Source organism: Lepisma saccharinum, chromosome 28, assembly GCF_977018435.1.
Source record: "Lepisma saccharinum chromosome 28, izLepSacc3.1, whole genome shotgun sequence".
Lineage (NCBI taxonomy): Eukaryota > Metazoa > Arthropoda > Insecta > Zygentoma > Lepismatidae > Lepisma > Lepisma saccharinum.
This window is the reverse complement of record NC_139256.1, coordinates 1,233,053-1,256,652: the sequence shown is the minus strand read 5'-3', so window position 1 is coordinate 1,256,652 and position 23,600 is coordinate 1,233,053. Positions and strand designations below refer to the sequence as shown.

Sequence of the window (23,600 nt, the reverse complement as noted above, 5' to 3'; positions counted from 1 at the left end):
TGAACTGTTATCTATGAAACTTTTGTATTTGTAGGACCATATGAGTACTGCATTTTAAAATTTTATTCACATCTGTTGCTTATGGGGATCAAATAGGTTTTTTGCATTTTAATTTTGATTTTTGTATAGCCCTCGTATATCATAGTGTATAAGTAAACTTTTGAAAACATGCATTTATTTTCACTCTTCACATGTGATCATTCACCTAGTTTTCTAAAGGGGTCTTATTATGCTAACTTTGTTTCTTCCAAGAAGATGCCTCTTGTTTACTAGTAGAATATGAAATATGAACATAAAATAAGCCTGGTTTTGTCAGGTGTTTTTTTTCTTTTATGGAATAATATGAAGTGGAATACCTAACATTGAACATTAATGTTGATCACACTGAATGTGATACAGGCAAGTGTCTACACACTATTTGCTGAATACACTTTTGCATCTTAGGTAATAGTAATATTTAGATTGGTAAGATACTTCAAAGAGTGTTTGATTGTAAATAAATATTTTGGTCAGTAACAAAATACTGATTATGGACTTTTGTCAATTTTAGGCTGATCAGCTAACAGAAGAGCAAATTGCAGAATTCAAGGAAGCATTTTCCTTGTTCGACAAAGATGGTGATGGAACAATTACGACAAAAGAACTCGGGACTGTTATGAGGTCGCTGGGCCAGAACCCCACAGAGGCAGAGCTTCAAGATATGATCAATGAAGTAGATGCAGATGGTAAGGAATCTGATAGTTTACATTGTATGCACAACTAATTAGGTTTTGTCCTGTTCAGTGTAGCTTAGGTAATTACTCAATTAAAGTATTTTGTATATGATGTGTGTAAAATGTAGGCAGGGTAAATTATTCTTAAACTTTTGATAAACAGGCACACGTGTGTGACAGTTTAGTATGTAACTATTTGATATTCAGTGGCTCTAGCTTAGTTGGAGCAATGGCACAGCATATCAGCCATCTGAATTTTGATATTATTGAAATGGAGACTTGCTTATTTTATTAAATTTCATTTTTGGAGACATACTGGAGCTAAAGAACCAAATAGGCAGATTTGGGTTAATTGTCTAGATCCTGCGGGAGGCATGTTTGTACAATCAGCGAACTAGCATATATCAATGTGAAATTGTCTAAAGTTTTATACAATTTAACTATTACAATTGCTGAAAAGGAAAGCTGTATTTGGTCAAAAGTCTAATCCCGTGTCTTTATTTTTCTCCACTAAATTACTAATATTTTCTCAATACCCTGCTATAATGCTTGCTGTTGGGAGGCAGAGCTTCTAGGTAGGCAAGTATAGCACAGTGTGAGAGTGCTGATCAAATGGTTGTGTAGGCGTGCATTGACACATTTCTGCATACGTAAGCACCTACAAGCCATTGTAAATGTTAATATTCCTGCACTAGCTCACAATACCTACCGCAAAGAAAAATTGGTATGCTTTGCTGCGAATATGGAGAATTATGCTCTTTCTAGAGTTGTGTAGTTAATTCAGCACATGTGGTGCTTTTAGATAAACTTTTTTTGTGCAAGTAGAACTTGATCTGTAAGTAATCTCTGCCTGTTGAACTTTAAGTTTGAGTGCTGTGGAGGCTGTCATGCTATTCTTGGATGTTTACAGACATTTTCAAAGTTGTATGTACTGGTAGAATAATTTTTATCAGACATTTTTTAAAAAATTGGATTGACTCGGATGTTGCAATCTTTTTGCTGCCTCTTAGTTGTTGGTGGTATTTATGCTTGATTTATTTTTAGGATAGTTTGCAAACCATGTTTGAGAACTTTGAATGTCACAATTCATACAAAATTTAACTAATTTTGTGTGCAGTGTGCTTTAAGTATAGATCTTGAGATTTGAATTAATTTTTGTGAGGAGCCGAAGTTTCTGCCTTCACCTTGTGGAAGTAGATGCATACAATTTATATGGCTTGGTGAGTCTTGACAGAGCCTAGTGGTGGCCCATATCCAAGTAACTTCTTAGAACACTAGAAAGAAATCCTGTGCAATTGCAGGCCCTTTAAGAGGAATGCTTTGTTCAAGTAAATAAACTACTGCATAACCACCTGATGGCTGCTCTTAATTTGCCTTATATAAGCAATCTTCAGTTTTTGAAATAGTCTGATCTTAGGGTGAATTCACACCGAAGCTACAGGAACAAGAGAGTTCACACCGAAGACGAGGTGCACGCTCAGTTTGCATGATGGTACAGATATAATTGTATTAATGAGTTTTTTAGTCACCTGAAAATAACTCAACAAGATACATTGTTACATGTAAATTGCATTGTAAAAGTTGTGCAAGGTATTGAACAAATACCTAAACACTAGAGAAATGGGTCTCAACCTTCGTGAAACTATGTCCTCGTATTTTTTTTAAGTCTGTGCCCTCAGCCCAAGAATTTTCCTCGTAAATACCTTTCCAGAATTTAATATTTTATGCATGAATTAACATATACCTATGGAGTTAAATATTGATAAACAAATTCTGGCATAATCATAAAGAGTAATAAGTTTGATTATATGTAGGATTGTTTACAAATATAAAAATAACGATGATGAAGTGGTAGTCTCCTTGTAATTAAGTGATCTCAGGTTCGATAACCAGTGGAGGCACGTAGTGGCAAGAGTTCCACTTTAAGCTCTAGGTAGAGTCCTGATAAGTATATTTGTGCATAAAATGGACTTAAAAAAACTAAAACTCTCAACTGAAATATATTGTGATTATGATAATTGTCAACCACTTTCAGCAGAACATTTCGCGGCTGAGTATAGTTGATAGGAGGACATGGTATCGGGTCATGGCCGTGCAGTTGAGAAACCATGCACTAGAGTACTTTACCATGTTGACTGATCTAAAGTGCCTCCATATGCTGGCTTTTTCAAATAAAAGCAGTCTGGTCACAAATAGCCAAAACACTGCCTTTTTGCACAATGTCGAAGGCAAATCACAGCCGATAACTGAATCAGAAAACTTGAAAAGGTGAAAAGGTAGTTCTTTAAATCGTAAGATATTGTACATATAGATACTTTATTACGTCAACAAATTAGTTTCAAACATGAATCAGTTTGGGCTCTCTTGTAGAGCCTAAATATAGCACGTTGGAATGAAACATTCGCTGCACATCCACGAACAACAAACTGAGGCTGCACAATGTGCAGTACAGTGGAACCTCGATTTTACGTTCTTCATGGGATCGAGCTGAAAAAACATAAATGCGGGAAAATGTAAAATCGAGGCAAATTTTATAGCATTTTGCTCTATTGGGATCGTGAATATTGAATGTATAATGTAGGAATATGTAAAACCGAGGAACGTAAAATTGGGGTTTCACCGTATTGAGAAAATGGCCCAGTACGAAACGCATGTAAGAGACATGCTACGCATGCAGCTTGCAGTGTCTCTTTGGTTCGAAAAGGTTGCATTGATTACTGAGGGTTCGCTTCCAAGCAACACATGTTGCATGTCTCTTCGGTGTGAATTCTCCCTTAATCTACTGCTATATGATGTTTAAGATTTGCTGCAGTAGTGAAGGGTAATGTTTGTAAGAGTGACTTATAGGAAGGCACAGTGTGCTGGCAATGCTTTATTTTAAATCGTTTCTGTTTGCAGGTAATGGCACAATTGACTTTCCCGAGTTTCTTACAATGATGGCAAGGAAAATGAAGGACACAGACAGTGAAGAAGAAATTAGAGAGGCATTCAGAGTTTTTGATAAGGACGGTAATGGTTTTATTAGTGCAGCTGAGCTTAGGCATGTTATGACCAATTTGGGTGAGAAGTTAACAGACGAAGAAGTTGATGAAATGATCAGGGAAGCAGATATTGATGGTGATGGACAAGTAAATTATGAAGGTAAGATACTGCAGGTTCGAGCCATGTCTGCATTTTCTTGTGTTGAATCACTCGCGTGCTTTCCGTAAGTTTTAGATAAAATGGAAAAACCTAAATAAATGACAGGATTGAAATCCATATATTTTGATAAAAATATGGGGTAATAAATTAGTTGCAATCCAGATGGTTCTTACACAAGTCCAGTAAGCTGTTGATTTCTCCAACTGTAAGGAAGTACGGTGAAAATGTACCTTTTTTTATGTACCATATTTTATCTTCCAATTCTGAACAGAAGTACATGGATCATTACTGCTACTGAATCATACGGTGACTGGCCACAACTGTACAAAAGCTCCATGTCAGGTGCAATCTTTTATTCATGCACACTGTTACTAAAATGGCCATCACAGATGATTTAATTTAATTTATAAGTTGTATAACTGTATGAAGAATGTTTGTTCATCCTTGGGTTATAATGACATTTAGCCAGTTATTGTAATGACATGAGAATTATAAGGAATGTGAATGTCCTTGTGACAACTTGTAAATTGATTACCGAATCCTCATTTTATTGAATGCAAATTAATGCCTCTAATAGAGTAACCTGGGTAAAGGTACTGGTTTTGAATGACAGCTTTAACCCTGCATTGGGTGTGCAATTTTCCGTAACATGGGCACTTGGGTGACACCGGTCATACAACCCTTTTAACAGTCTTTTAAGTATGAAGTACTCTGGAGCTGTGCTGTGCATGCATGCTACATGTTCTTTGTCTTTGGTCTAAGCTGAGCTACGTAGCTCTGCTGCAGTTCTTAGTGATGTAATATTTTCAAGTTAATATCATTCGCATGCCTGGGTGGCAGTTGTCTTGCCACCTAAATACGTAAGAGATGAAGCAGTCACGTTCACTTTGTCACTTACATACGCACACCTCTGTGCAGCATTGAATCTGCTGTGCTCAGTCCTTCATACTTTGATATTTTTCGTATGTACCATATTTACTCCTGTATGATGCACACTTTTCCAAAGTTTTTGCCCGCAAAAACTGTGGTGCGTATTATGCACATAATAATTCATACAACCAACATTACAACCACGAACATTTTCACTGTCACTGCATGTAACATGTGCAGGGGTTGGACAAAATAATATGAACACCCACCTAATATGGTGTGGGACCACGTTTGGCTTTGAGAGCAGCGTGAATCCTCCTGGGAATGGGTGCATACAAATCCTGGATGGTGGTCGGTGGGATGCTATACGATTCCTCAAAGAGAAACTGCTCCACTTCCTTGAGATTTGCCAGTGGAGGGAAACTGGTGTGTGCTCTGGTTTCCAATACTGACCACAATGGCTCGATAATATTCAAATCAGATGATTGTGCAGTCCACGGAAGATGTGTAAGTGCGTCGTCATGCTCATCAAACAAATCTTGGACAGAGCCAGCGGTTTCATGGTATCCCCTGCTGGGAACAATGCCTGCACCATTGGATTAACATGGTCATCTAAAATGCCTACCACCTTGGCAGTTACCCTTCCTTTCAGTGACAATAGGACCCAGTGAATGCCATGAAATGACCGCTCCATTACAATACCACCACCATGCTTCACTGGTGATACCAGTCTGGATTATATGCTTCGGTCGGTGTTTGTCATACTTACACTTCCACTGGTGGGAATGGTGTGAAGGTTGATTCGCCGGACCACATGACATGTTTCCATTGGTCCAGTAGTCCAGGTTTTGTGCTCATGACACCACTAAAGTCTGTTTGTCCTGCATTACAAAAGGTTTGACAATAGAGACTCTGCCATTAATATTCTGTTTATACAGTTCTCGGCACACTGTTTTTGTTGACACTGCATTCTCAACATGCATATTCAGGTCAGCAGTCACTTTGGTTGCGGTGGTCTTCCTCTGAGAGCCAACAATCCTCCTTAATGCCCTCCTTTCTGTCAGTTTTGTCTTTCTGCCAGTATTCTGTTTCGCAAACTTAAGTTTTCCCCTGCACTTTGTATGCTGGCATGACTGTAGGTACAGTAGCTCGTAATACTCCTACTAACTTTGCGACCCGTTGTACGGATGCACCAACAATTTGCCCTCGGGATGTCTGTAAGGTCAGACATAGTGGTAGCGCAACACAACATGAAGCCGTTCAGGTGGCTCATACCTCTAGCAGAGGGATCATAGGACACGAAGAGAAAACATAATACACGTTCCATGCGTGCCAGTGCAGTCGGCACACAAATCCGAAAATGTTCATATTTTGTCCCAACCCCTGTATATAAATCAACAGGAGCAAATACAAATTACCAGGTTAGAATTCTTTAGTAATTATATTTTTTAAAAATGCTATAAAAATGAATGACCATTTCCCATGATTTTTAACTTTGTAATGGAATGTTTTGTGACACCAGAGATAAGCATTGCTCTGCCATTCTGGCAAGATTCGAGTATGCACCTACCGTTACTTATTGAATAAGTATTGACTTTGCACTTGACCAGCTAAGCAACAGCTTTATAACCTACAACTAAGAAAGCAATATCTTCAACCTAAATTTTACTGTGCATTATATGCAAAATATTATTGTTTGTTACTCTTCCCAATCAAAAACCAGGGTGTACATTTTACACACACACGTAGGTCCATGGTACTGTCACCCAAACATTTGAATGACATTAACTGTATACTGTTACATTACTTAGAAGTGCAGAAAAACTATGAATCTGAGCCAACAGCAAAGACAAAACATTCAGTAACACAAGCACATATGTGCAGTGCAGTTCAGTGCTGCAATCTTGCAATGAATAGCAATTAGGACACTGATTATGAGGATTAATGAGTGGGATCTGGTTAATTTCCCAATGCACTTGATAGCGGAATCATTACTTGCTGATAATTTGGGTAAAATGCCTTGAGATAGCTACCAAATGCTGGAGCCAACTATCTAGTCTAGCTTTCAGAAGTAACGAAGGTATGTATTATTCCTTTCCTTGTGGTGTGCTGTACAGTGCGTCGTGTCAGTTAAATTTGTACCCTCAATAGCATATATTTCAGTATTGTACGTTGGTATCTGAGTGGAAGTGACCCATGTTCAAGTTTTTACCCCCCCCCCCCCCCACCTGGACCACCTTTGCACTAGCCTCACTGTAGTATTGTCTGGTAATTAATGATTCTCACCAGCTCCATCTGTAAGTACTTGTTACGTTGGAATATACAGTACTTAATTTAATGCCAATGCAGAATTTCGTGTGATCGCCACTTTGCCGAACGTTGAATTATGTGTTAAAAATAATTTTTTCAGTGAATTTAAAGTGCAAAGCTAACTTCGAGTGCAGCGACTATAGTTATAATTCATGTTATGTAAAAATACTTTTTTGTATTATTCAGGTGTATGAAATATTTGACAAAATCAATACTTCCCACTTCAAATTCAATAATTTCCAGAATCAATTTCATCAAACTTTCTCTACATGTTGTAAATCAGAAAGTGCCACCACATAAGGTTCCCGCAAGTAGTACTGAGGTCAGGGGGGGATTGGGATAGAGACCCCTCAGCAGCAATTGTGCCTACATCACTTATCAGTCCCCTTAAAATAAAATTGTACTTCATGGCACATTTTAATGGCATAGTATGCATAGGGCATATGTAAGGCCTACAGATGGTTTCAAATTGTCAGGGACTAATACTGGCTACGAAGGTAGTCACTTAGTACTTTACTATGGTTTAATTTTAGCATTGATATATTTTAGTCAGACCTAAAGGTAAATCACTACATAAGATGTTGCATTATGTTCCATTGTATAGAAAAGTACTCTAGCACAAATCTTTTACAATAAATAAAAAACTATTCATACTAACTACCAAATACAGTACTGAAATGAGAAAATTTACCATAGGAAGCTAGAGTAAGTTAAGTCTAGTTTTTATGAGCATCTGCAAAATTATCTAACCTTTTTCTTATTGGACATAGCCTCTCATTGCCAATTCGATTACTAAGGTAACGCTCGATTTGCTGCCAGCTAGAAAACATTTTCATATCAATTTGTTAGGGAGGTAGCACATCGCAGTAACACAAAACTTATAATCTTCATGAAAGGTAATTTTGAATGTTTCAACATTTGCAAGCAGCTGCTCAAGGGTCTTACTTTGAGTTTCCTTTCTGCCTTGTAGTATACGATATGTCCAAATCTCAACAGCAGTGACTGAGAAAGGGTGTAGGTTTTCATACTGCACTTCCTGAATTTAACCCTTGGATGCCAAGCTTGATTTTCTGGGTATTTGCATTAGCGCAGAGTTTTGAATGGGAAATTTGAAATTCTGCATGCTTCTAAATGAAATTCTATATTTCTGAAACGTTAAGAACGTTAGAGGTACAAATGACCTCATTTTGTTCAGTATACTTTGGGCTATAATCCTGATGGGGGAAAAATCTTATATCATAATCAGTTAGAAGAAGAAAAAAGGAATAACTATTAACACGAAATTTGAAATTTATTGTACCCCCACCCGTGCTTTTGGCATCAGGAATGTTGGAAGGTCATACTTCTATTGCCAAAAGTGTTTTGAAACACCAAAATTAAGATAGAAGCGATGTTTTCGGAGCAAATGAAAATAAAAATAAAATCACATTTTCAGACATCCCCCCCCAAATAGTAACAATAAAATTAAACTTCACTAATTGTTAATCACATACCTCTAGACTCATGCAGAACTCAAATCATATATCTCCGATAATTATCAAAGTTACAGTATGTTAAAAAAGTGAGTCACAAGCTGTCCTTGTTTAAACAGCTAACTCCAATTAACATATCAATGTTGGTGGGAAACCTTTACTTCAGTTCAGAAATTAGGTGATCAAGAACTGGAAAATAGATTTGTAAGTTTCTTATACTCTTCACATATAGCTCTTCTGCTTTTACAGTAAATGTTCGAAATTTCAACTATGCAATGTTTTTTTTTACTGCGGTGCTTAAAATATTATTTTCATCAGCAAGCTTCTTCAAATTCTTTTAAGAACCTGAAAAGCTATTCGAAGTTAATGTCCTTTTTCCAAAGGAGAGTGAAGTAGAGTACAAGCAAGATCACACCTTTTCTGCATACAATTGGAAACTACTTTCGGGGGTCTCAGAAGTTCACAAATGAGACAAATACAATTATATTCGATCCACAATGCCTTTTGCTTAATTTGTTTTCTGAGTACTTTTCAGTTGTCATAATCTAGTTTAGTCAGTTTCACTTGTGAAATGTGTAGGGCTGAGCCGATAGATATATTGGCAGATACGGTTTGATATCTGAATCAGTGAGTATCGGTTGATTTTCTTTTACCGATACCAAAGATTTTCAGTGGCTAGAAAAGCGGTCAAAGGCAACAGCTCGTCTCGACATTTGTCCTTTCTAAAAGATTATTCACCCTTTATTGTGAGAGATTGGAAGACAAGGACAAGAAGTTCCAAAGATTTTCCTAGAAACACTATCATAAACTCCCACCCTCCTGGGAAGCAGATGGCAAGTTGAAAGGCATTGGCAAGTGAAGTCTGAACCCTAACGTGATCATGGAGATATGTAACTGCTTAGTTAATCCTGTGGGAAATAAACCATTCATACCAGTTCTTGCTTGCAGATCGTGTCTTAACCTCCCGCTGCACTAATGCCAGGTCAGGTAGTTGCGGAGTTCTTGGAAATTAGGGATGAAGGTCACTGTGAAATTAGCTGTGTGTTATGTACGTTCAAGCGGGAAGGGGAATCTGCAATTTATACATACCCTCTTCACTTCTGTCTTTCGTGTGACTGCGTGTATCACCCAATCAGGGTTATTTATTTCCGCCGAAAGCCTGCCCCGCGGTGGAGTGGTTAGCACATCATGCTACGATGCCAGGGATCCCAGCCTGGGGATGGATGGATGTTTGAGTGTGTCCATTCATCAATTTCATCACATTCGCAAATTAGCCAAAAGTGGCACAAGAAGCGAAGTAAAATATAGCAAATCAATCAATGAATCATTTTTGCCGAGAATAGATTGGGAACATATATATGGCTTTGAATAGCAGTACTAAGGAAGATATGCTAATATAAACTGGGAATTTTAAAGTGGGACCCGAACCACTATGTTCGTCCACTGAGTATCAAACTCGGGATTACAAGGTGACAGCTGTACCACTACACCATCGGGGAGGCCCCTCGAAAGATTTATGTACACCACTACTTAGAATAATGTACATAAAATATTTGTCAGGAACTTTACTTTTCATCTAATGGACGTACCATCATTCCTTTTGTTATTCAATAAATGTTCAATTTTTTACTACTTTGACATTAATTTCATTGCCAGGACAGTTGTTTTTACACAAATTTTAGCAGTCTTAACTACACGTAAGCTAAATGATTAATATTTGCTGTTTTATCTCTGATTTTATAGTGTCTTTTTACTATTTATGTAATATTTTTTAGTTAAGAAACAATGAACAGATTTCTTAGTCTGTGGTTACATACAACAATACTACATACACATCGGAGAAATTAAGAACTAATTAATTAATTTACGTATTATTACGAATCTACGTAAAATTATATTAACTTATTAAATAGAAACATTTTTAATATATTTGAGACACTGCTCTGGACTGGCTTCCCAAATTATAAATTTCGAAAGACGTGCCTAGTGATGTGACTAGTTAGTATGACTCGGTAGCTAACCGGAACGTGGTTTTTATCAGATCCTCTCCAAAAATGGCAGAGATGAGGATGTGTGAGGCCCTATTCCCACATCCCTTAAATGTACCTTCATTGTGCGCTGCTATATGCATGGGGATCTTTACCTTTTACCTGTAGAAATGTGTGGTGTACCGTGACAGTGTCAGGCTTAACAGGTTTTATACTTCGTGGTAGCTCAGAAAATAAGCTTTATATGTACTATATAATAATATTGTACGTTTTAAAGAAGTGTAAAAAAATGTTACACACAATGAGAACACTGAGCTTAACACGGACACAAAGATTTCAAGGAGACTGTTATCACCACTTATCCTGCCTAGTTATACAACCGGTTATGCACAGGATGCTTCTTGTGGCAAAAAGTCTTTTAAAAAACTGTATTTTCTTTTTAAGTCGTTGCTCTTCCACGAAATTCTTACAATCTTAGTTCATAAGAAACAAGTTTGCACAAAGACCTACGGAAAGGAAAACAATCTCGTTTATTGCAAGAAGTGAAACTCTGAAGAATCTTGACTATAGTCACAGTGGCGCGAGCAAGCGACTGGAGATAATCGGACAGAATGAATATTGGATTTTATGTGCGTTCACTAGAACATTGTCCTGTACAGGATTAATTGGTAAGAGAAGATTCTCTTGGGAGAACACAACTTTTCCCTGGCACAAAACAAAACAAAATCGGGGCTGTAAATTTCGTTCTGGTTCGGCTGTCTAAAACACATCGTAAAAAAAGTCAGGTATTCTTTGCTTCTTCACCCCCTTCCCACTGGATGAGTCATTGCAGTTATCGGCAAGCTAGAGCTTTCCAGATGCTAGACTAAACACTGGCACCAGCTGCAGGGTAAACACAATGAGACCGGCTGGAAGTTAAAGCAGTTGTCGAAGGCTGAACTTTTATCAGCAGTGTGAAAAAAAAATGATCCTTGCATTACCTTTTACCATGCAACAGACAATAATACAGGCAATATTTCCTATCCAGACAGCTGCATTCAAACAAGAGGGACCTGAATTCTGCAATTATCACATTACCATGCACACCAGTGGTGGATAATGAGCTGTTGTAGGAGAAGGAAGGGGGTCACTTTTCTTTTACTTATCATGCAGTTTTTGTTAGTTTTGAAGAAGGTATTCAGAACTTTAGACGCCAAAGGAAAGGAGCCCGTGTGCACACAGGAGCAAGAAAATCGTGACCGAGACAATTAGCAACGGACCCTCCCCCCCTCTCCCGTTTGATGATAGAAAAAGGGGAGAAGTCACTCAGACAACAAAACACTGTTTTGGCAAATTTTAGGAATGGTACAGTTCAGTTGGAGTTGCAACATACGTAAGATCGACAGCAACTTTTGCGGCAAACGTAAGATAGACTTTATCTGTAACAGTTTCCCTTTTTTTCATGAAGGTCTACAGGGCCTCATCTACCAATGGTGAATATTTCCAAGGTGGCGCATTCAGCAGGGAAAGAGCTTGACCTCCCATGCACATTGACAAGGAATGTCAATGTCCAGTGGGAATTTCGGGCTGCTTCCCTCGAGTTATCAGCAGCTCTTAGGACAAGGAAACATGTCAAGGTCAAGTTAATATAACGTCCAAGCTCTCTCCGCATTCGATCTTCTCTTTTCGATTTACGCAGGTGTCTACTTCGAATTAAGCGAAACCAGTTTTGCGGAAGGGTCTTGTAAACAACTTCGTATTAAAAATTATCCGTATTTCGATTTATCCGTACTGAAATACATTATAAATCCTTTCTTATCGGCTGGGGAATGTGAATAACTTCGGATTGAAGAGTACTTCGTATTAACCAATATCCTATTAACGAGGTTTTCCTGTAAACTGTGCACGACTAGCAATTTCAATGAAAAATGGAGACTTCGCGTCCACAAAATTGATGGGTTATTTCTTTTTTTACACTTGGAAGCACAGTAATACGAAGCAAGACTTGAAGACTGAAATACATTTCCAGGAATGGATTAAGTAATAATAGTGAAAAATATTGTTAAAAAGCAATTTATCTTCTCTTCAGCAATGATTTCACGTCTTTAAAATGCCTCTCTGCAGAACTGGGACAACAGGGCTGTACAAACTCTGCATGTGTAAATTTCATGGCCATACATTTCAATTTAGTGTTTTAGAAACTTTTTCCTCATTTTTATGAGTTGTGTAAGAAAATAGATATTCATAATTAATAAAATTAGTTTAATCGATAAAGATATTGTTCAAATTCTTTAAAGCAATTATAATTCGAACTTGCAAAGTAATTTTACTTATGGGTAATAATTATGCAGCATGATCCCAGAGAATCAAATGTGTTCTTTGTTAATTACCTACACCAACAACTAAGTTACACCACAGGTTATTAAGAAGTCCATTTAGAGCCAAATTGACCGTAAATTGGGTCTTCATATTTTTAGAGGAGGTTGTGGATGAAGTTGAGAACTCGTGTTTTATTCCCTACCTGAAAAGTTTTTTTTTTTTCACATTTTTTTGGCATTCTCGATCACTCTGCATTGGTGAGCGTGATGTAGACTGAACTAGTTCAATATAACCTGTGGATGTGTTCAAGAACGCCAGTGGAACTACAACCGCGTCCGCTGAGTCTTCCCTCGACCAGCCCTGAAGATGACTCCGTGAAGGAGTTGAAAGCTCGGAAGAACTCCCTAAGTGTTTTTCATCGTGCTGTTTGTGTTATTTTAGTGTTTTAACAAATATGTTGCAAACACGTGACATAAGTTTTCTGTCAATAAAATTAAGTTTGAAATCATATTGTCAGAAGGTACATGAAAATTGTTCCTTGAGGCATACAGAAATGTGTATTAAAAAGTTAACCAAAGACAATTTTCAAGAAGTCTAACTTTTTATACAAAATATATTTTGTGATTTAATTTCTTGCCCCCCCCCCCCTTCCTTCCCCCTCAATGTACACCTGCTTGTAAAGACAGTTGGTCATTTGGTGCCTTCCCGATGGCGCAGTGGTAGCATCGTTGCCTTGTAATCAAAAGGTCCCATGTTCGTTACCTGATGGAGGCACATGTGGTTCGGATCCCACTTTAAACTGTAGGTCCAGTCCCAATTAGTCTTACTGTTCATAAAGTGGACTTGAAACACAAATCAATCAATCTATAATACTAATCATTTGAACATTTTGGGATCTTGTTTTATATCTGTGTGTAAGGGGCACTCGTAAATAGAAACTCTGCCACATAGTTCTGTGGAAACTCTGTGCTATTGCACTCAGTCAGTGTAGATCTTTCTATTGTCCACTATGTGTTGAGTTCCACTTGCAGCCTCAGCTTTTGTCAATGGTTTGGTGACTAGTTTATTTCGTTGTACATACAAAGTTTATCAATGGGGTACTCAGTTTTGGCTGAATTTTAATTTCTTCATAAGGAGTGATCTTCAAAAATAAATTTTCTCTGCCCTTTGAAGCACTGGTTTGCTAAGGTGCTTAATTGTAAGAAGGGTGCAAATATCTTTTGTTCTTAGTCTCTTATAACTTTTACTATTTACTTTAATACTATTCAAATCCTACTAAACTTGTAATATCTGGGGCCCACATGTAGCTTCATGATGCCTCTGTCCAAGATGTAATGCAATTTGAAAGTTATTCCAGTGTGGTAATATGTGTGACAAATTCAAGTTCTAACCTTTATGGGTTTTACATTTTGCCTCGTTATACATAACATGATCCCAACATAGGAAAATATAAAATTTTTCGTGATTTTAAATTTTGCTGCATTTAAGTTTATTGAGCATAGTCCCCTGATGAACGTAAAATTGAGGTTCAACTGTGTTCGGTAGTGTGCATTTGCCACAGTGGCAGTAACTTGGATTAAACAGCTTTGTGTGGTATTTGACATTCTGCAATGATTTTTTCAGGGTGTCGACTCACTGGGAATAATGCGTTCATTTTCCATGATCTTTTCTCCGTAGACGTGAAATTGCAACTTTTATTAATTCAAATCCCATTGAATTTATACATATTTATAAATGCCCTGTGGCAAATTTTTCAGTTTAGCTTTTATTTGTATCGAGAAAGGAAAGGAAAGCTGCATGGAAAATAGAATTCGATCCCATTTACTTTTTTAATGTCCTTTGCAGAATAATCTATGACAGACGGAAGATTATTGCAAGATGAGATATCTTAGAGTTGATTACGTAAATTTGAGTTTGAAATTCTTATAAAATATCAATTATTTGTACGGTATGATATCCTGTAACAATTGAGTTGTTTTTCTAGAGGTATTTCAAGCCTGAATATGTGAAATGGCAAACGTTACATGCGCACCTTAAAGTAAATATTTATAGGTTTGAAGTGAATTAGTTTTTGTTTGGTAGGATTGGAATCTCTCAGATCTTTTATATTGGTAATGCGTAAGATTGAGATAGAGAAAACATCTGCTTGTACCCTTGAATTTTTGTAAAGTTTGCCATGAAAACTGGGAATTATACTTGAATTTTATCATGGTCCTAGAGTTGCCACCCTGTTCAACAAAACTGGTAACTATTATCAAATCCTCACTTTACTTTGATATCACACTGAAATTAGGACAAGTGTCCTATACCTATTTTGTCACCTTTCTTGTGTCTTCTCTAGGTTTGTGTTCTTTGTGGCAGATGGATAGAATTGAGATTACCCTCAGAATGTTTCATGCATTTTGTTGCTCAAATTGTCTTAAGTGATTTTGTAATTGTGATTGAATTCCCAGTTCCACATCCTGGGCTAGCCGCTTATGTAGTAGTGTGGTAAAGTTTTTCAAAACCGCAGTTAGTTTTCAAGCTCTGCTTGATATGTTGAATTATACTCTCTGTACTTGTTAGTATCACTGTCAATAACAAACTGTGCCACTGACAAAAATACCTTCTTACATTGAAACCTTTAATTTAAATGAAAGTAGAAAAAATAAATTTAATGTAATTTTTCACGAGGTGGTTTTTCATATTTTTTTCATCACATGTTACTTTAGGGGACTTTCACATAGAAAGCTAGAGCAGTAACGGGGAGAGTGAAAGAAATGGCCACTGACAAAGTTTGAAACAAATGTTTGACGTAAATTTAATTTAATTTTGTATGTTGTGTTGTAATGGTAAGGCAAAGTACTTACCATCATCATTGAAATTTCTCCTTTTGCAGATTTCCATGCTCTTGCTCAAATAATTTTCAGTCGGTGTTCAGGGACTTCTAGTGCCCATTCTTAGATGATCAGAAAAAAAAAAAACTGTAGGTGGTCAGTGCTTTACTGCTTTATGGAATGTTGTCAGTCAGCACCCAACATAATGCTCTGTAGCGTGACCTTTAGTTATAATATACCTGCAACCAGTTCAGTCACATAGCATTACAGGAACTAAACTGGCAGGCATAGCCTACTGTTAACCTTCACTACCCTTCTGGTTCCGATAGACATAGAAGGATTCTAACCTGATTTGTTTGGCAGTTAATGAACAATTACTGAAACTACATCTAACAGTTTGGAGCAGGAGAAGGCCATTTCGTGTTTTGTCTTTATCTACTAATCGATAACAATTAAAAATGCTCCATTAGCTGATCTTTGACGTAGAAATGTCTATTTGTAGAGAAGTAGCAGGCATTGATTTCAGAAATGCTGTTTTTGATTAAGAAAGTTGGGAGACTGATAATTTGAAGGTGTAAGTTTCATGCAAGAGATGAAATCTGTCCACAATTAACATATCAACTGTTTACTAGTAAATAAACCCCTACATAGTTACTTCAAGAGGCATTGTTTCATGATAATTTTCTTGTACAGATGGGGATATTTATGGGTGAAGTGTGGAGTGACCATTGTATATCAATATATGTCGGTAGCACATATAGATAATAGTGCACTTTTCTTAATCTTTTTTGTAGCACCTGCAACTTGGTTTTTAATTGTGCGCTTTACAGCAATTTTTTGTACCAGCATAAACTGGAGTACCTCCCTTTAGTCTACTATGTAGCATGCAACTTCCAAAATTTGATTAATTCAATCCAAATAGGCAGAAAATTATATACGTACATACAAATACTGTGATGCATGGTAATTTTTTAAATTTTAGAAATGGTTTCAACTGTGCATGCTCTGTTATTCTGTTGTATATGTATAAAACTTGTTTGTGGGATGTTTTAAGTTTGTATCTAAAAGTATGAAAGCAACGGAAGCTACTTTCGTCAGATTCTACACCAGGTTGGTACACATTAGGTTTCAGTAGCATACAGAAAGTGTGTTTGCTCTCGCGCCTCTTGTCATTGGGAGTAATTTTCCGGTGGCAGAATTGAAGTATATATGTGGAATTGGTGGAAATATTGCAGCTATGCAAAGTTCTTAATGACAGTACAGGGAATTTGCTTTGTAGTCTCTAATTGAATTATAAACTCTTCTCAATAACCCTATGTATTGTTTTCCTTTAGAACTAACGTGATTCTTAACTTTTGAAATTACTGCAAATTACTCTTAAAAATTATGGAATCGTTGCAAGTACAGTAAAAGCTGCCATGTGCATTTTTATGTTACACTACATGAAGGTAACTGCAAGACTTGTTCAGTTAAGTGTTAATTGAACTTTTCTTATTTTTCCTGTCAAATTCTATAACATGATTTCAAGATGGACAAATATTACCCAGTTGTGATATCCAGGCAGATATATGGTTTCTAGCAGAGTACATTCTTTGTAACCTCTGCAGGAAAGCTGAAAATGATGCTTGGTACTGCAATGGAATGTGTAATTTGTTTGGCTGCACATGGTGGCTTACACTTGCTTCACATTCAATTTTCAACTTTATAAGAGAACAGTTCGTATCTTGCCAGAAAGTCTTTAGGTTTTCACAATGCTCTATTGAAAATACACACACATCAAGGGTATAGAATTAATATTAGAGAAAAAGGCAGTCAATTTACTAGGTATATTAATTGTGGTGCCTTACTTGTGTTGGCGCAATTACTTCATACGTGTTCAGTGTTTTTTAGATCATATTTTAAAAATTATTATTCAATCAGATAAGAACAAGTTTCTAATTTGTTGTATTAGGGTGAATCAAATGAAAATGGAACAGGGGCCACAGAATGAAATAAACAAGGTTTATTTCAAACATAATCTCCAAAGTTACAGAAGCACTTGTCCCACTGTTTCACCAAGTGGTGAATACCATGGTCGTAGAACTCCTTTGGCTGAGACCAGAACCAGTTGCAAACATTGTGCGAGTAGAAGCACAGACCCTTCAATGCCTTTTTCAACTGACCAAAGATATGGAAGTCTCACGGCTATAGGGTGGGTGTTCCAACACTGTCCACCCAAACATTGCCAAAGTGTTCTTTGTAACAACTGATGTATGTGGATGCACTTTATCATGCAGCAAAACCACTCTCGAACAACAGACCATGCCGTGGTCTGCTGCGCACAAATGGTGGAGGAGACTGCAGTAACAGGCAGTTGATCGTTGACCATGGTCCAGGAACTCGAAGGGATCCTTCATAATCAAGAAACATGTCAGCATCACTTTGCCACTGCTCTGCACAATCTTGGACTTCTTCGACAGTGGAGAGCTCGGATGTCTCCACTGTTGGCTTTGTAGTTTGCTTTCGGGTTGGAAGTGGTAGTACTATGATTCATCATCTGCCACAACCCGTTCCAGGAAATCATCCTCGGCACGTATCTGAGAAGATGCTGCATAGACAATCCCATACGGAGGCCATTCGGATTATCTGAGAGATGGTGTGGCATCCACTGTACACTCACTTTTGTGCACTGCAGTCTGTAATGACAATACAGAACCAAAACTCACTCCCACATCACATCACATGATGTTCCTGATGCTGACTAATGTGCTTGTGTGGATTATCTGGTCGACTTGTTCCACCAGAGCATCCATGATGGTGCGAGCTTGACCAGGTTTCTCTTCATCCTTGACAGATTCCAGTCCCTCGCGGAAACGCTTGTGCCAGTCCTGCACAGGGGTCAATGACAGAGCATGTTCTCATTCCCCACTGCACTTTGTGAACTCAAACTCCTTTTGCCACTAAAAAGCAAATAACACCATGTTGCTCTACTTTGCTCGCAAACATTCTGCCACTGCAGGTGAAGCACCAACTGTGGCCCAACTTGCTCACGAGCGACCATCTAGGGAGTTTTCCTTCCTCACCTCCTGCTCTACCTCTACACAGGGTAGTCTCCACACACACACATAAATATAACCCAATACGGCCACTGTTAAGTTTTCATTTGATCCACCGTTATGTAATGTTGAAGTTAATTACAAAAGGTGCTTATTACTATTTGTTACACGTAGAACGATGAATAAGAAATTTAGGCACATCATGCATGCTTGCACTAATGACCACTTGTAGGCAGACTCATTAAAAGATGCATACATGCATCTCTAAGGCACTGTAAGCTGAGGAGAATTCTTTATGGTTAATGCCGAGTTAACATATTTGTCTTTGTGTTGATCTTTCTCTTGTAGTGATGCCTCAATCTGTAGGAACAATCAAGTTCGATGTAGGGTTAAATCATTTTCAAACTGCATATGTATGATTAGCATGGCCTCTTTTAAAATAAGGAATCTTTTGTTCCAGATTATTTTTTTCTTCTAGGAATTAAATTATTTTGAGTCCTAATTTGTTTATGCACAATTAGTGTAGAAGGGTAGGAAGGAAGTAGTATGCCATGTTTGCCATGCACTACCATGTTGGTGTTCATTTAGCATGCATCACAACATGCATATTATTGCTGAATGAAAGCATATAATCTTTCTTAGTGAAATTAGTGATGTTCTTGCATTTCCACTGGCAGTAGAGTTGCTATTAGGGCACAACTTGTAAATGTGCATTGTGTATAATCCTTAAAAGAATGTATACTTCTGTTGTGTTTAGGATCTATGTCAAATTATTAGTTGCTGGCTGTGTATTGGCAGTTTTGCAATTGTAATGTTATTGTGATGTTGCTGCCACGACTGATGTGATGAGTTTGTTCAGCACAACTTGAAATTGCTTTTTTTTTTTGATGGGAGGTAAGGAATATTAAATTCACCTGCATATAAATTTGTGTATGTAGATCATTTGGACTCAATTTTAGCACAAATCTAATTCTCCACACGTTTTTCCATTGCCACTTTTTTTTTATATTTCTGCCACATTGGAGCTAGAAACAAAAGTTTGAACAGGATCTGCAGACTCCATATATTTTTTCATTCTAACCTCCCCCCCCCCCCCCCCAAGTTCTCCTTCCTGTAATTTCATTAGCCTGTGAGGACTATAGTCATGCATCATCACACAACTCTTGAGACCAGTTATTTTAGCATTCACAATTTACTTTGTTCGTTAAAATTTATTGATTAGTTGTCCAGTATCTCCCAAAGCAACCAAGTGGAAAAAATAAATTATATTTTAACCCAAATTAGCTTTTTTGTATGGGGTTTAGATGCATACTAAATGTAACTACTCCATTTGCCCAGAAAATGCCCCTGCCTTTCCACTTTTGTCTGTACCGGTCATGTGTTGTCAACCCATAGTCCAGTTGTCCTAGCGTTTGTCAACACTGGAGCTCTCAGTAGACGCTGAACGTGGAGATTGGAAAATAAAATTGCCAAGTTTTCGAAGCTTATACGAGGGTCATTCAAAAAATTAAGTTTCTCTTTTGTAACATTTTTATTTTGTAATATATACATGCAAACTCGACATGTCTCGATAAGTTCATACCTGTTCTACTTTTCAACATAATCACCTTGCACATTGAGGCATTTGTCCCAATGCTGCACCCGATTATCAAAGCCCTGTGCAAAAAAAGTCCGGGCTCAGGCCTTGATGTGACTGGTCCCAGTCCCAAGGGAAATGTTAGACGTTTTGGCCACCTCACGAACCTTGATTGTTATGTCCCCCTGGATCAGTTCAACCAATTTCGCGATGTACTCATCAGTGGAGCCAGTTGAGGGACGACCGCATCGAACTTCATCAAAAATCCCTACTGTCTTTGGTGAACACGTTAACCATCTGCACAGTGGTGTCACCGTACACAGCAACCAGCTTCCTGTGGATGTTGAGCCTTTTTGCACCGAATCACTGCACGCATGTCTTCCAGACACCAGCTCTGTCCAATACACATGCACCTGCCACGCTGCCCTCTTCTCTAATGGAGTAAGCTGGGCATTTCACGATGTTCTGTAGTTTCCTTCCCCTCTGTGCATGCACCTTCACGTCTGCGTGAGAAATGCCTATCTTTCCTTGAAGGTGACATATAATAGGACTAGTCAACCATGTGCATAGTGTTACTTGATTATTTTTGTAACAAATTTTATGGCACAGGGAAACTTATTTATTGAACAACCCTCATAATTCATGGTTTGTTGATCCATGATGGTGATTATTTGAGGCTCAAAATCAGAGTTAAGAATTTCATAGTTGTTGCACTATGCTTTGAAGTCAGTGTTGTGTACAATCTTTTGCACATAATGCTGTTTACTTCTGAAATTTTATTGTATTGGTAATTTCTTTACTCGCAGCATATGCCGTAGAATAAGGAAACCTTTCTAATAGGTTTTTAACTGTATATTTTTTAAAATTGTGATTGGAAAAATGTTAATACGTAAAACAAAACTGGTGGCTTTGGTAATGTAGTATCATTCCAACAGCCCCTCCCCCTCTCAATATTTTCCATTTGTCATCATGGATAATGATTTGAAGGATTCTACAAAAGAATTAATTTTGAAGAATACTTACCTGTGCCCATCTAATGTAATCTTTTGGTTGGTTGTATTCCTTATAGGATATATAAGTTTTGAATGTAGTGATCATAATGGGCACAAGGAATTTTCACAAGATTTTAACAATTTTCTTTTCAGCTGAATACTTTCGTGTGGCTGGCATCAACATACAATTTTCCATCATTAACATTTATTGCTCACACATGCTAGTTGCAAAAACTAGCTTTTCCTTCCCTCTAGTGTTGCCATGATCTATTATTAATGTAAAAGAAGTTTCATTTTCAGTTCCCAATATTTGATGCCATAAATTTTTCAGTATATTTGAAATTGTGTTCTTACAAAACATTTTGAGACTTTTCATTCACTTTTTATAAAATGATTTTCAATTCCTCTACATGCTTTGCCCCTGTAGACAGTCTGAAGATGTGAAGCAACATAAATCAAAAACCTGAAGTTACAAACTGTACAGGAACTCTAAGCTATGAGACAGGTGCTGAGATCTCAATTTTGTGGAATTTTCTTACTTTTGTTTGTTTAATTGATACCTTGCCATTTGTCGAGCAAGTTACTCACATGTTAGATGCTTAAAGAAATATTTTTTGTTAAATCCACATTGCATAGATAATTTGCCTGTGGTATAGGAGCTGATTGTGCATGTTGTAATTGCATGTATTTGTCTGAACACAGAATTAAGATCTTCCATTGGAGGCTATAAATGTTAGTGGAAGTTCTGTTTTCCAGGATAGTTTTGCATGTATATATTTAAACTTAATTTCCATATGAAGTTTTTTTTGCCCAATCTTATACAAGGAATTATTTTTCTTTTCAGAATTTGTTACTATGATGACATCAAAGTGAAGCAAGTGATAATGTGAAGTTTGGAGAGGATACGTTATCAACATGAAAGAAGAGCCTGCATTTCTGCTTTCCATTCTAATGTTTACTTGAATTGGAAACCAAACTAACTAAATTGGAATGGAACTTGTTTCAGTTTGATGTAATTTAAGTGGTTGTATGATAAGTGAATCAAGGGGTGAAAGTTTATGTAAATTTTTTGTAAAATATTTCCAGGCATGAAGTTTGATGTGATTTCATTATCATCTTTCATTGTGTCAAATTGTGTATGTAAAATTTAGGAGTGGATTTTGTGCTGTGTAGCTGTTTAAAAAATACTTTGTGCTCCCATTTTTATTTCCTCCTACTTCTTTCCTGTCAAGCAGTGTTGATGTCACAGGAGGCCTTTTTCCAGTGATGCCATTTGTTGGCAACCCTTGTTTTCCTGTTATTGAAAATAGGATCACTACCAGAACAGCTTCATTTGCTGTCAGATGATTAGCTTTGTGGGGAGCAGGGAGGGAAAACGATAACATTCCTTCAACCTGTACAAAAAGTTTGAAAATAAAGTTGTTGCAAATACGTACTGTGCAAGGTGTCTGTGCTTGGAGGAACACATTACCAGGACAAGGTTCTTGCCATGCAGTGGGGTCCATGAAGAAGTGAAGCATCGTGGGATATGCTACTTCACATCTTGTGCTCTGCAGCTTGTCTGCCAATGTGGTTTGACATGACACCAAAAAAAAGATAAAAAAAAAAAACTTTGAAGAGGACTGATCCAGAAAAGACTGCTGGAGGAGGGAATATTTCTCTCCCTTGATATCTTTAAAAATAAAACCTCCTGGACAGGTGGTTCTTCCTCCACAGCCTTGTTTATTGTATTTGGTGACCTAGATTGCATTGAATATAAAAGACAAAATAAATGTGTCCTTCATTTTTTTGCCTTTGTGTTGCATGTGGCAAACTATTTAATGTCACATACAATTTTCCCTGATTGCTGCAGTAATAGAAGCAATACATCACTCCATTATGTAGTCCCCTGCAATAAAAATGGACACTATATTCTGAAATAATTGGTTCCCTGCATGGCATTATTTCCTATCTCTAAGGGCAAGGGCTGAAGTTTCTATTGAAGACAGGATAGTTTTGCATGTATATATTTAAACTTAATTTCCATATGAAGTTGTGTATGTAATGGAGGCAAGGCACACAATTCTATGCAGGAGAGAGTACTTCAGGATCTAGGTTTTCCCATTTTTATTGCAGGTGACTAATTATGCAAATGCATATTTGAGACCATCTAGTGCTTTTTTTTTTAAATCCTCAACATAGGTGTTAAATTTCACAGCAAACCTATCTGAATCTGTTCCTCAAATTTTCAATAAACAACCTGTTATACTTTCGGAGTTTGAAGAAACTATAAATTATATACTTGTGGGAAATCTTTAAAACAATAAGACCACATAGATAGATGTGTACCTGTCATATATTCCATGGCTACCCACTACCGTTTCTAATTTTTTTTATTCATCCTTTAAAC

The 23,600-nt window shown here is 37.2% G+C and overlaps 1 protein-coding gene across 1 annotated transcript in view; it reads left to right on the top strand.

The window, feature by feature from the left end:
- Positions 1-22,996, top strand: part of LOC145980784 (calmodulin) — a 35,861-nt gene extending 12,865 nt beyond the window's left edge. The window contains exons 2-4 of the mRNA XM_083113866.1: positions 551-725; positions 3,612-3,854; positions 22,056-22,996. Coding sequence (XP_082969992.1) covers positions 551-725; positions 3,612-3,854; positions 22,056-22,084 — 447 coding nt within the window. The 3' untranslated portion in view covers positions 22,085-22,996. The remainder of the gene's footprint in view (positions 1-550; positions 726-3,611; positions 3,855-22,055) is intronic.
- Positions 22,997-23,600: the final 604 nt, after the last annotated feature.